The 12,828-nt window shown below is 46.2% G+C and overlaps 1 protein-coding gene across 1 annotated transcript; it reads right to left on the bottom strand.

The window, feature by feature from the left end:
- Positions 1 to 235: 235 nt before the first annotated feature.
- On the bottom strand, positions 236 to 1,680 carry LOC141334345 (uncharacterized). Its single transcript, XM_073839396.1, has 4 exons — positions 1,514 to 1,680; positions 1,159 to 1,413; positions 761 to 1,048; positions 236 to 668 (listed from the first exon to the last, which is right to left on the bottom strand). Exons 1-4 carry the CDS (start codon positions 1,628 to 1,630, stop codon positions 417 to 419), a joined length of 912 nt encoding a protein of 303 aa, XP_073695497.1. The 5' UTR covers positions 1,631 to 1,680; the 3' UTR covers positions 236 to 416.
- Positions 1,681 to 12,828: the final 11,148 nt, after the last annotated feature.

The following is a 12,828-nucleotide window of genomic DNA, read 5'->3' as shown; positions in this document are numbered from 1 at the left end:
AGATAAGCTTACCTGGGTTACCTCACCACATAAGTTACCTGGGATTTATGTCAAAGACCTGGACGACGGATTTTTAAAGTTTTTTGAATTAAATTGAATTGAATTGAATTGAATTGAATTGAATTGAATTGAGACCTATATAAGTGACTATGATGCATTTAACCAGCAATAATAAAAGGAAAAAAAGGACAGACAAAATTTTAACACAGCAAACCAGTTTTATTTCAAAGCCAAATCACACACACACACTAATTACTTTTAATACGAATAACACTAATAAAAAGTATTAATAAAACACACTAATAAAAAAAAATTATGTAAAGTATTTTAAAAAATGAAAGAACATTTTTTTTAAATGCAAATATTAAATGAAACAGCGGTCGAACTGGGGGAGGGAAAGTAGAAGCAAAAATGCTTCACTTTTTGGCTTTCCTTTTTAAAATGGCCCTCTTCACCTTATTTTTTACTTTTTTCATCTGTGCAATTTTTTTAACCATTTGAATGCTTGTCGGTGAAATGCGACGTGGCCTCAATTTCCTTCTCATCGGAGTAATCACAACAACTGGGGTTTTTGTGGGTGAGGGGACTGGTGAACGCTCATGGCTGCTTGTCCCCGAGTCTTCTCCACTCTGCCCTGGATCGTCTGTTTCAGACAGGCCCTCTTCACCCTTCCAAAGAAAATACATGGTGAAGGATTGATCATCATTGTGCCAATAAATACAGTATTATAGACTAGTATGTTTACAGGATATATATTTACCTGGTTGGTCTCAGGACTCTTCTCAGGAGAGCCTGATGTGTCTCCTGAGTCTCCTTCGGATGCCTTCCCCCTCTTTCTTGGACGTTCCATTTTACGGCGATGACGTTGTCGCTTTACCCCTGCTGAACTGATGTCCACACCTTGCAGCGCAGCCTCGAAAAGCATTCGATGTTCGATGGCCTGCTTGGTGGACAGGTTGGTCACATAGAACCTGTCTGCTGTTTGGACGTCATGACACATGAACTTTGCAATCTTCATCCTGCCGTCCTCAGAATGAGTGAATTTTGCCTAGAAATAGAGAGAAAGAAGGAGAAAACAAAAGCAGTTTGAGGATACAACACCTAACTGAATGTCTCTGAAATGTGCCCCCCCCCCCCCTCACGAGCGAAAACACTTACATGACTGGCAATTGAACTTCGGATGTCTGTGAAGCTTGGGTTGCCCGGTAGGCCCATAGACTTCCATGCCTCACGGAAGTACGTGATGAGCTTTTTGCATATGTTGGTGGTGGAAGTAAAAAAAAAATACTTGGCAGTCTTGCCACCGGGGAGTCTTTTTCTGATGGCCAGAAAGCGCTCCATCCATCCATATTCTTCCCTGGTTAGGGCTATTTGAGCTGGCCCAAAAACCTGATTAGTTTTGTGTGACATAATCTGTTGACACAAAAAAATAAAATAAAACACAGGGCAAATCAGAACAGGGATCAAACAAATTAAGGTCAACTGATGCATAAAAAGGAAGTAATACACTCACGTTTATCAAGAATATGTGTTCTGACTCGGAATCCTTGGCCTCCTCAACCTCCTTAATCAGCATATTTTGAAATACGCCCCCTCGGTGACCATAGAGGGCCGCCAAGTAGGCCGACATGTGACCGTAAAATTCCCATTGCAGGGCTGTGGTGGCCACGTCACTTTCCAGGAGGTCTATAAACAACACAGAGCTCAATCTCTGACATCATGTCACACATTTCTTCTGAATTTTACAATATGTCAGTACAAAGAGTTAAATGGGGGAAAAAAAACTTACTCAGAATTGTCGGGATGGCCTGCTTGGCCTGGCTCAGGCACTTCAAAAGAGTGTCTTTGCTCAGGACCCTACTTTCTTTCTGGGTTTTCACCGCTGTGCGGTGCATGGCCACTTTTCTTTTTAGAGACTTTTTTATAGTCTGCATCTCTCTCTTGAGGCCAATTAGCACTGTCTTTGACAGCCTGCAGGAAGGTGGAGGAGTTTCTGCTAAGTAGCTAATGAAGTGCGACACATTTTGAATATAATATTCAATGGTGGTCTCCTTCATCTGTGCATGGCGCAAGGAGGTGACCCACCTGCACACAAACAAACAAATTATAAAAAAATAAATAAAAAAAAAATAAAAATATATATATTTTTTAAACATTATTACAAGAGAAAATTAATAATAATATATTATATAATAGTATTATATAATAAAAATAATAGGAATAAGAATAACACAGACTGTTGATAACATGTACAATTACTTAAAAATATTCTGGTCGGGGTGTGCTGATAATTTGGAGTAGATCAGATCACTTTGATTGCATGCACTGTTACTTAAAAATGTACTTGTGGTCGAGTGCAGGTATAATTTCAAGTAACTCACAGCAATTACATGTACAGTTACTCAAAAATATACTAGGAGTGTGAAGGTATATTTTTAAGTAAATGGTCAAAGTTGAGTGTAGAATGACATTTTCATAAAAGATTGACAGTTTAATCTTTTAAGAATAGAGAATTCATCTTTTGCAATTGAGAGATGAATGCTTTTATTGTATTGATATGTATTTTAAAAACAAAAAGACCAAACTGTGCATTTAAAAAAGTTTAATTCTACATTTATGAATGTATAATTAAGACTTACTTTAAATTATAGTATATTTCCAAGTAAGACGCTGTTTAATGCACGGATTGGACATGCATTGCATAGTGAATTACTTTAAATTATACATTCTGGTCTCTAGTATATTTTCAAGTAAGACACTGTTTAATGCAGTGAGTGTACTTTCAACAGTTGTTTAATCACTACACATCTTGAGAGAATCTGCAATTTGAGATTTTGACCGCTAGATTCCAAACACTATATCAATTAATTATCATTATTAATCATAAATAATGACCGCTTGCGGCAGTTCTAGTAGTTATGGAATTCTGGCACTTCTAGTGGTAATGCACAATGACAATGACATTTCAGAAAACATCAAGATAAAACAATGCAAGTGTACTCACTCAGTGCCGACCCATGAAAGCTTTCTTCAGGGATTTGTGTCTGCTGGCTGGTGGAGGGCTCCAAATCGGTGGAGGCAGGCTGCACGGTGGAAGTGTGAGGGTCAGACTCGACAGAAGATATCAGCCTCCTGGTTTCCTTTGTTAAGCGGCCTGCACCGCGTGATTCTGACCTCCTCTTCAAACGCCGGTACTTCTGCGTAAGTTCGTGCAGGGCACCGGTCAGCGTGTCCACTTTGCTGTTAAGGCTGCTGATTTGAAGCCTTAGATTTTCAATTTTAGTTTTGCAGCCAGGGTTGCTACACTCTTCCTCATCATCCTCCTCTTCAAACGGCACATCAGCTTCATCCAAGTCTGGACTCAAATCCAGGGTGCTAACAATTGGCACCTCCGGGTTCGTGGCCCTAAGTGCAGCAATCTTTTCTATCACTAGTTTCCTCTTGCAGTGCCACATTGCAGTCTCTTTTTCTGAAAGGGTTAGCTCTGTGTGTCGTTTGAGGTGCCGGTCTATCCGGGTTGTTGGTTTCCCACAGCCAGGTACTGGGCATAGGCAACCCTGGATATTGATTCTCCCGGACCCAAGTGCCAGCAGAAGCTTTCTCTCATCCTTATTTTGAATTTTGTGGAATACCACCAAATGCTGGCTCATCCGAGCATACATTCTGGTACAAAGTGGGCAATTAAAAGTAGGCATTTTTTGTTTTCGATAGAGCGCACTCGCAATGACATCTGCATCTAACAAAGCTTAACTCAGTACTGAGAGCATGAGGGATTTGCTTGCAGAAGCTATGTCAATTTGAGTATAACTTGAAGTAAGCCACCATGTAATGCATGTACACTTACTTCAAAATTGAAAGGAGGGGGTGGAGGTATAATTTCAAATAATTTTACAAGCATTAAATAGTCTCTTACTCTAAATGATACGTTCACGCCCTCTATTCAATTTTCAAGCAAGTCACTGTTTAATGCAGTCTCAAGTATACTTTCAAGTAAGAGAGAGCATTGATTGTACATGCATTACATAGGACAGCGCAGTTCTAAGTCCAAAGCAAAAACACCAAGTTCAAAACTGCATCGCACCAGGAATCAAATTGACAGCTCCGTTCTACCGGTTAAACCAACTTTTCAGAACACAAGAAAAAACAAACCCTGCGCGTGTATTCTGGACGTTTCATTCAGAAAGCACAGACTGTTGCTAACATGTACAATTACTTAAAAATATTCTGGTCGGGGTGTGCTGATAATTTGGAGTAGATCAGATCACTTTGATTGCATGCACTGTTACTTAAAAATGTACTTGTGGGATTTGCTTGCAGAAGCTATGTCAATTTGAGTATAACTTGAAGTAAGCCACCATGTAATGCATATACACTTACTTCAAAATTGAAAGGAGGGGGTGGAGGTATGATTTCAAATAATTTTACAAGCATTAAATAGTCTCTTACTCTAAATGATACGTTCACGCCCTCTATTCAATTTTCAAGCCAGTCACTGTTTAATGCAGTCTCAAGTATACTTTCAAGTAAGAGAGAGCATTGATTGTACATGCATTACATAGTGAATTTCTTTCATTCTTTGATTTTTTTCTTCTTATTTTTTTCAGTGTTTTTGCGAGGGCAAAATGAGCGACAGCGGCGTGGTAACATCTGGAATAAGCGATGCTGTGAGTAGAAATAAGACACTTCATAAACCAAAATGTGAATAATTCACATTTCATTGTTTTTTTTATTTTTTTATTTTTTTTCAATGTTGTTTTTCTTCCCACAGGCAACAACTGTGCTTATCAGCCGCACTGTAAGTTGAGTACACTTGTCAATAAACAGTGCATCTGTTTTTTAGACAAAGATTATTGTATGATGTCCAGTTGGACAGCTTTTGAATGATGTTATTTTGCAGGACAGTGAGCACCCCTCTTCTTCTGAGGATGGAGATCCTCTTCCTCCTCCTCCTCCTCCTCCTCCTCCTCCTCCTCTTCCTCTTCCTCTTCCACCCCCACCTCCTCCGCCACCACAATTGCAAGTTCTTCCTCCTCTGCAGGAGTTTGATGAAGTAATGGAAATATTATTATAATAAAGTATATAATAGTATAGTATTTTATTATATTATAAATAATATAGCCTGTCAAACTCTCTAGTTGCCATTGTTTTGTTAATTTTTTGTTTGATTTTTATTTATCTCCAGTATTTCGCAGACGACGAGGAAGAGGATGACTGAGTTTTTTTTTTTTTTTTAAATAAACATTGTATATATCATTATGGTCTTCTCTTCTCGTTTTGTATCTTCCCGTATGTACTGTGTGCTTACTGTCTAAATGGAAACCAGATGAAGAAATCATCCATAACATCAGTGTGGTCCCAGTGTGCTCCCGGCCGGGTTAGAACCTACGTTCTCATGATCAAAGGGCCCAGACCAATATAAAGAGCACAACAGTGACCACTGCTCCACAGAACAAGCGAATTTAGATCTCCATCTATGCTGTAACCACACAGAACATCTTGACAGCATATCTGCCCCTGTCCAATAGGTTGCTTATGTACTTCATCATTCAAGATGTTCTCTGTGCCTACAACATAGATGGATACAAAGTATATGAAGCATTGTCTGTCTGTGGAAAATACTCAGAAATGTTGTCCAAAGTAGAAGACATTTAGTCAAAATTTACCCAGCACTTACAAGTTCTGTGGAGTAGTGGTCAGTGTGGACCTTTTTTTTTTTTGGTTTTGGGCCCTTTGCTCCGGAGAGCATGGGTTCTAACCCAGCAGGGACCACGCTGAAGTTATGGATGATTCGTCAGTCTGAAAACTATTTTGATATTGACATCCCCAACCATCCAGGGGGAAACCTATTGGGGTCCATCATTTGCATAAAATTCAACTGTCCACAGACAGCCTACAAGGGACCTGTCAAATAGGTTACACGTGGGATGTTTTTGTTGAAGTCCCATCTGTAACTTATTTGACAGAGTGCCTATAGGCTGTCTGTGGACATTACATTAAAAGGTCATATTTCATAACTACAGTGATTGTAGGTGGTTTAACCTGTTGTGTGCCACACAGGGGACACAGCCCGACACACTGATGTACATTACAGCCATTAATTATGCATCATTTGCATAAAATCCAACTGTCCACAGACAGCCTACAAGGGACCTGTCAAATAGGTTACATGTGGGATGCTGTTTTCTGACTTAGACATTTTCGGCGGGTGAATCCCTGTAACGAATTGGGGATTTCAGCATATATGCTGAAGGCCAGTGAGTAACTTATTAAGCTACAGGTGGGATGTGGGAATTCGACCGGATGTATCTCGGGAGCTAAGCCGACTTGGGGTTCCATACTCTGGGGTCATGGGGGACCCTTGGGTCCCTCCCCACGCCCGGAGTTTGGAGCTCCAACTCGGCTTTGTTCCCAAGATACACCCGGTCAAACTTCCACAGGAAGTGGCCATATCTCAGGAACGAAGCCGACTTGGGGGTCCATACTCTGGGGTCATGGGGGTCCCTTGGGTACCTCCCCACGCCCGGAGTTTGGAGCTTCAAGTCGGCTTGGTTTTCAAGATACACCCGGTCTAAGCTGGACCGGAAGTGGCCATATCTCGGAAACGGAAAGTCCCAGGAGCTGGCGGCGGTGGGAAAAGAAGTGGCCCTTTGGGCCCCCCTCGTGCCCAGAGTTTGGAGCTCCAATTCGGCTTGACTTCCAAGATACACCCGGTTATACATAAGGGACTTTTGGACAAAACGGTCCATATCTCGGAAAGGACGAGTCCCAGCAGATCGTCCTTCGGGGTGGTGAGGGAACCCTAGGGGCCCTCTCAGACCCCAGAGTCCTGAGCCTCTGGGTCCCTTCCTTCTGAAGTGCACCCTTTCCTGTTGGCCCCCGTATCTCGGCCTGTGGGGGAGCTAGAAGCACGGGCTAGGGCGCGTTCGAGAGGGCCCCTCGGGACCTTACCTTGAGCCGAGTCTGGTGCCACTAGGCGGCCGGGCCCCCGAGTTATAGCCGTTCAAAGTTTGAAGCCAACCTCCAACTTATTTGACAGAGCGCCCATAGGCTTCCCCCGGACAGTACATTATTGGGTCATATTTCATAACTACAGTGCTTTTATGAGGTGAAACCGACTGTACACCACTCAGGGGACACAGCCCGACACACTGATGTACATTACAGCCATTAATTATGCATCATTTGCATAAAATCCAACTGTCCACAGACAGCCTATAAGGGACCTGTCAAATAGGTTACATGTGGGATGCTGTTTTCTGACTTAGACATTTTCGGCGGGTGAATCCCTGTAACGAATTGGGGATTTCAGCATATATGATGAAGGCCAGTGAGTAACTTATTAAGCTACAGGTGGGATGTGGGAATTTGACCGGATGTATCTCGGGAGCTAAGCCGACTTGGGGTTCCATACTCTGGGGTCATGGGGGACCCTTGGGTCCCTCCCCACGCCCGGAGTTTGGAGCTCCAACTCGGCTTGGTTCCCAAGATACACCCGGTCAAACTTCCACAGGAAGTGGCCATATCTCAGGAACGAAGCCGACTTGGGGGTCCATTCTCTGGGGTCATGGGGGTCCCTTCGGTACCTCCTCACGCCCGGAGTTTGGAGCTTCAAGTCGGCTTGGTTTTCAAGATACACCCGGTCTAAGCTGGACCGGAAGTGGCCATATCTCGGAAACGGAAGGTCCCAGGAGCTGGCGGCGGTGGGAAAAGAAGAGGCCCTTTGGGCCCCCCTCATGCCCAGAGTTTGGAGCTCCAATTCGGCTTGACTTCCAAGATACACCCGGTTATACATAAGGGACTTTTGGACAAAACGATCCATATCTCGGAAAGGACGAGTCCCAGCAGATCATCCTTTGGGGTGGTGAGGGACCCTCATAGCCCTAATCGTAATTTTCAATTTCAGGTTTTCAATTTTCAACAAGGTCCGATTGGCCCCAAATCGAAATCCGTGCCTCTTCAGGGGCCCCTGGGGCCGTGTCTAGAGCCCCGTGTCCCTTGACCCGTTTCCGTGCTTAATTGGCCCACTTGTCCACGAACAGCCTACGTTAAATAGGTTGCAGGACGGACGTCTGGAAAGCAGGGGCCAAAATCTCGCAGGGGCTCCAAATTTGACACGGTGGTAGTCCAGGGGCCTCCGGTTCAGGATCCAGGGTTTCAGGGTCCTGGGTGGTTGTGAAAATTTTCCCTGCACTCTAGAGACCTGTCCTCCTGATATATGGCAGTGTGGCCCTTAAGCTATCAGTAAGCCAATTTTGGGGCCCCTGGGATGAACTGGTGAAAAATAAGCTGTTAGGTGGACGAATAGGCTCTTCGTGGGACGTGAGGAAGACTACGATGAAGAGTAGGCAGTTAGGTGGCACTTTAGGCACTTCGTGGACATAATCATAAAAATAGGCACTTAGGTGGACAAATAGGCTGTTCGTGGGACGAGAGGAAGACTACGACGAAGAGTAGGCAGTTAGGTGGCACTTTAGGCACTTTGTGGACATAATGATGAAAATAGGCACTTAGGTGGACAAATAGGCTGTTCGTGGGACGAGAGAAAGACTACGACGAAGAGTAGGCAGTTAGGTGGCACTTTAGGCACTTCGTGGACATAATCATAAAAATAGGCACTTAGGTGGACAAATAGGCTGTTCGTGGGACGAGAGGAAGACTACGACGAAGAGTAGGCAGTTAGGTGGCACTTTAGGCACTTCGTGGACATAATGATGAAAATAGGCACTTAGGTGGACAAATAGGCTGTTCGTGGGACGAGAGGAAGACTACGACGAAGAGTAGGCAGTTAGGTGGCACTTTAGGCACTTCGTGGACATAATCATAAAAATAGGCACTTAGGTGGACAAATAGGCTGTTCGTGGGACGAGAGGAAGACTACGACGAAGAGTAGGCAGTTAGGTGGCACTTTAGGCACTTCGTGGACATAATCATAAAAATAGGCACTTAGGTGGACAAATAGGCTGTTCGTGGGACGAGAGGAAGACTACGACGAAGAGTAGGCAGTTAGGTGGCACTTTAGGCACTTCGTGGACATAATCATAAAAATAGGCACTTAGGTGGACAAATAGGCTGTTCGTGGGACGAGAGGAAGACTACGACGAAGAGTAGGCAGTTAGGTGGCACTTTAGGCACTTCGTGGACATAATCATAAAAATAGGCACTTAGGTGGACAAATAGGCTGTTCGTGGGACGTGAGGAAGACTACAGCGAAGGGTAGTCACTTAGGTGGCGCTTTAGGCACTCTGTGGACTAGTTAATGAAGAATAGGCACCTAGGTGGACGAATAGGCCGTTCGCGGGACGTGAGGAAGACTACGGCGAAGGGTAGTCACTTAGGTGGCGCTTTAGGCACTCTGTGGACTAAATTAATGAAGAATAGGCGCCTGGGTGGACGAATAGGCCGTTCGTGGGACGTGAGGAAGACTACGGCGAAGGGTAGTCACTTAGGTGGCGCTTTAGGCACTCTGTGGACTAATTAATGAAGAATAGGCGCCTCGGTGGACGAATAGGCCATTCGCGGGACGTGAGGAAGACTACGGCGAAGGGTAGTCACTTAGGTGGCGCTTTAGGCACTCTGTGGACTATTTAATGAAGAATAGGCGCCTAGGTGGACGAATAGGCCGTTCGTGGGACGTGAGGAAGAGTAGGCGCTTAGGTGGCGCTTTAGGCACTCTGTGGACTATTTAATGAAGAATAGGCGCCTAGGTGGACGAATAGGCCGTTCGTGGGACGTGAGGAAGAGTAGGCGCTTAGGTGGCGCTTTAGGCAGTCTGTGGACTATTTAATGAAGAATAGGCGCCTGGGTGGACGAATAGGCCGTTCGCGGGACGTGAGGAAGACTACGACGAAGAGTAGGCAGTTAGGTGGCGCTACGTAGGTGCTTCGTCGGACCCGCCCTCAGCGCAGCTCAAGGGCACCCCCGGAGGGGTCCACAAAGTGCCTATTGCGCAATTTGGTGCCCTAAACGCTTCCTAGGGGAAAAGCGCCAACTTCCCATCCGCTTAAGTGGCAAAATGGATCCAAATTGAGGCGTACGATCCATCGCAATGCCTATGCGTCATCTAGCAACTTATTTGAATGGGCCAACGTCCGGCGAAGCGCCTACGGGTCCTAACCAACACTATGCTTTTAAACATCACAATGTCCTTTTCTGCAATATCTGAATATATATTCTTTGCAAAATTGTGTAACGGCGGGGGTAAAAAGGACTCAGATGCAGAGTTAGAAGTGGCGAAGCTTTATTTTCTTTTGCCTCAAACACAAAGTAACACAAATAATAGTAAACTGCTTGAAGGAAATAAGCAGAGACGTCAGAGCTGGCCGGCAGCGACAAAACACAAAGTAATATAAACAATATTTAACTGCTTGTAGGAAATAGCTGAGACTTCCAGAGCTACAGTAGCAGAAAAGCGGATCATCCACGCAGCTAGAACTCCACGCTAAGTGTCCTGCTGCACAAGAGAACAGAGGGTTTAGACTGCAGCGTGAGAGAGACACAAATGACACGTAAGGACAAAACAATCTACTCATAGTGAGGAAAGGAAAGTGGGGACATATAAAGGCATGAGGGAATAAGCCACAGGTGGTAGCGAGTCAGCCTGTGATCTGTGCACTCCCGCTGCACCATCAGCGCTGATTGCCCAGATCACAAGCTGCTGAACAACACAAACGGCAAGAGGAGCAGGGAAGGCGCCCTAAACCGTGACAAATTGTCCACAGATATCTAGTCCTTAAACACAAATAAAGAATAGAACAAGTATTGCACTGTCCTACCTGCCCATTCTAGTGTGTTGGGTTCATGACTGGTGCTTGGTAACGTTGCGGGGCCTGGCTCTTCACTGTTAGCAGAAAACTGGACTAGAGGCTGCTGCTGCTGCTGAATCGTCGAGGTACACAAAAACAAACCGGTCGACCATGTCTCTGAGCACGTCGTTGACGAGTGCCTGGAAGACCGCTGGGGAATTTGAAAGGCCGAAGGGCATGACCAAGTATTCAAAGTGCCCCGTATGGGTGTTAAAGGCGGTCTTCCATTCGTCCCCCTCCCTAATCCGAACCAAGTGGTAAGCACTGCGGAGGTCCAACTTCGTAAAGATGGTTGCCCCCTGCAAGAGCTCAAAGGCCGATGACATCAACGGCAAAGGATAACGATTATTTACCGTGATGTCATTCAACCCCCGATAATCTATACAGGGGCGCAAAGAACCATCCTTCTTCTCCACGAAGAAGAACCCCGCCCCAGCTGGAGGAGAAGAGGGACGGATAATGCCAGCTGCAAGAGAATCCTGAATATACCTTTCCATGGCCTCCCTCTCTGGGCCGGATTGAGAGTAAAGGCGCCCCCTAGGTGAAGACGTGCCAGGCAACAAGTCAATCGCACAGTCATACGGGCGGTGCGGAGGCAGAGATGAAGCTCGGGACTTACTGAACACCGCCCCCAAGTCATGGTAAACCTCCGGTACATCCGCCAGGCTCACCGGCTCCTCCTGCAACACAGAACAAGATGTAACAGGGGAAAATGCAGCACCCAAACATTGGGCTAAACAGAAGGGGCTCCAAGCCAATACGGAACTGTGGGCCCAATCGATGTGTGGGTTATGTTTTACCAACCAGGTGTGACCCAACACCACAGGGGTGGTGGGAGAGTGAATGAGGAAGAACTGGATCTCCTCAGCGTGATTACCAGACAAAGTTAATGTGATGAATTTAGTGACATGAGTTATATCAGTGAGTAGGGTGCCACAAAGTGTCCTAGCTGAAATAGGTTTGGCCAGGGCGATGGACGAAATCCCTAGGCGAGTCGCCAATCCAGAATCCATAAAATCGCCCTCTGCTCCAGAATCAATTAATGCTGATACCTGAAAAGCAGCCCCACCGAACTGTAATGACACAAGAAATTCGGCTCGACCACCAGATGGCAGTCGAGTCGAAGTAACGCTCACCATGTGCTCTTCCCTGCGTGATGAGCGTCGCCCCGCTACAGGGCACGCAGCAGCCATATGCCCCGCCTCCCCGCAGTAGAGACACAACCTGTTGGCCAGGCGACGGCGTCGTTCTCCCACAGTCAGCCGTGCTCTACCGACCTGCATTGGCTCCTCCTCCGGGAGGACGAGGCACTGAGAAAAAGTGTCACGAGCAGTAGCTGACTCAGCGCTAGTGACGCGCTCACGGGGAAATCCCCCTCTTCGGTGCCGGGAGCGGAGAGTAATCTGATCATCAACCCGAATAGCGAGGTCGATCAGCCCGTCTAAGCCAGTAGGCAACTCCAGGGAGTATATCTCGTCCTTCACGTGCTCAGCTAGGCCGTGGAGGAAGCGATCCCAGAGAGCCTTCTCGTTCCAGCCGCAGGACGCAGCGAGTGTGCGAAATTCAATGGAGTACACGGACACGGACAGCTCGCCCTGCTGAAGCACAGATAACGCTCTTGCCGCCTCAATCCCTCGAGCCGAGTGATCGAACACCTTGCGCAGCTCCTCTGAGAATGCCTCGAATGATGTGCAGCAAGTGTGTTCGCCATCCCACATGGCGGTGCCCCACTCCCTCGCTCGACCCACCAAGAGCGTGATGACATACGCTACCCTGGACAGTTCCGTGGGGAAACAGGAGGGCTGGAGAGCGAAAACCAGCGAGCATTGGGACAGAAATGATCGACATGAGTTGGGCTCACCCGAATAAGGAGCGGGTGGGTTAAGTCGCGGCTCAGCGTGGCGAGAAACGGCTCTTTCCGGGCCCGGAATGGGTGCCGTAGCCGGAGCTGCAAAAGCGCTGACCTGTAGTTGGTCCAGCCGTTCAACCAGCTGGCTGAGTTGGAGCGAAACCTCTGCATAGGCGA

This window comes from Garra rufa, chromosome 5 (assembly GCF_049309525.1).
Source record: "Garra rufa chromosome 5, GarRuf1.0, whole genome shotgun sequence".
In the NCBI taxonomy this organism is placed as follows: Eukaryota; Metazoa; Chordata; class Actinopteri; order Cypriniformes; family Cyprinidae; genus Garra; species Garra rufa.
Note: the sequence above shows the minus strand (reverse complement) of the source record. Positions and strands in the feature narration are given on the sequence as shown.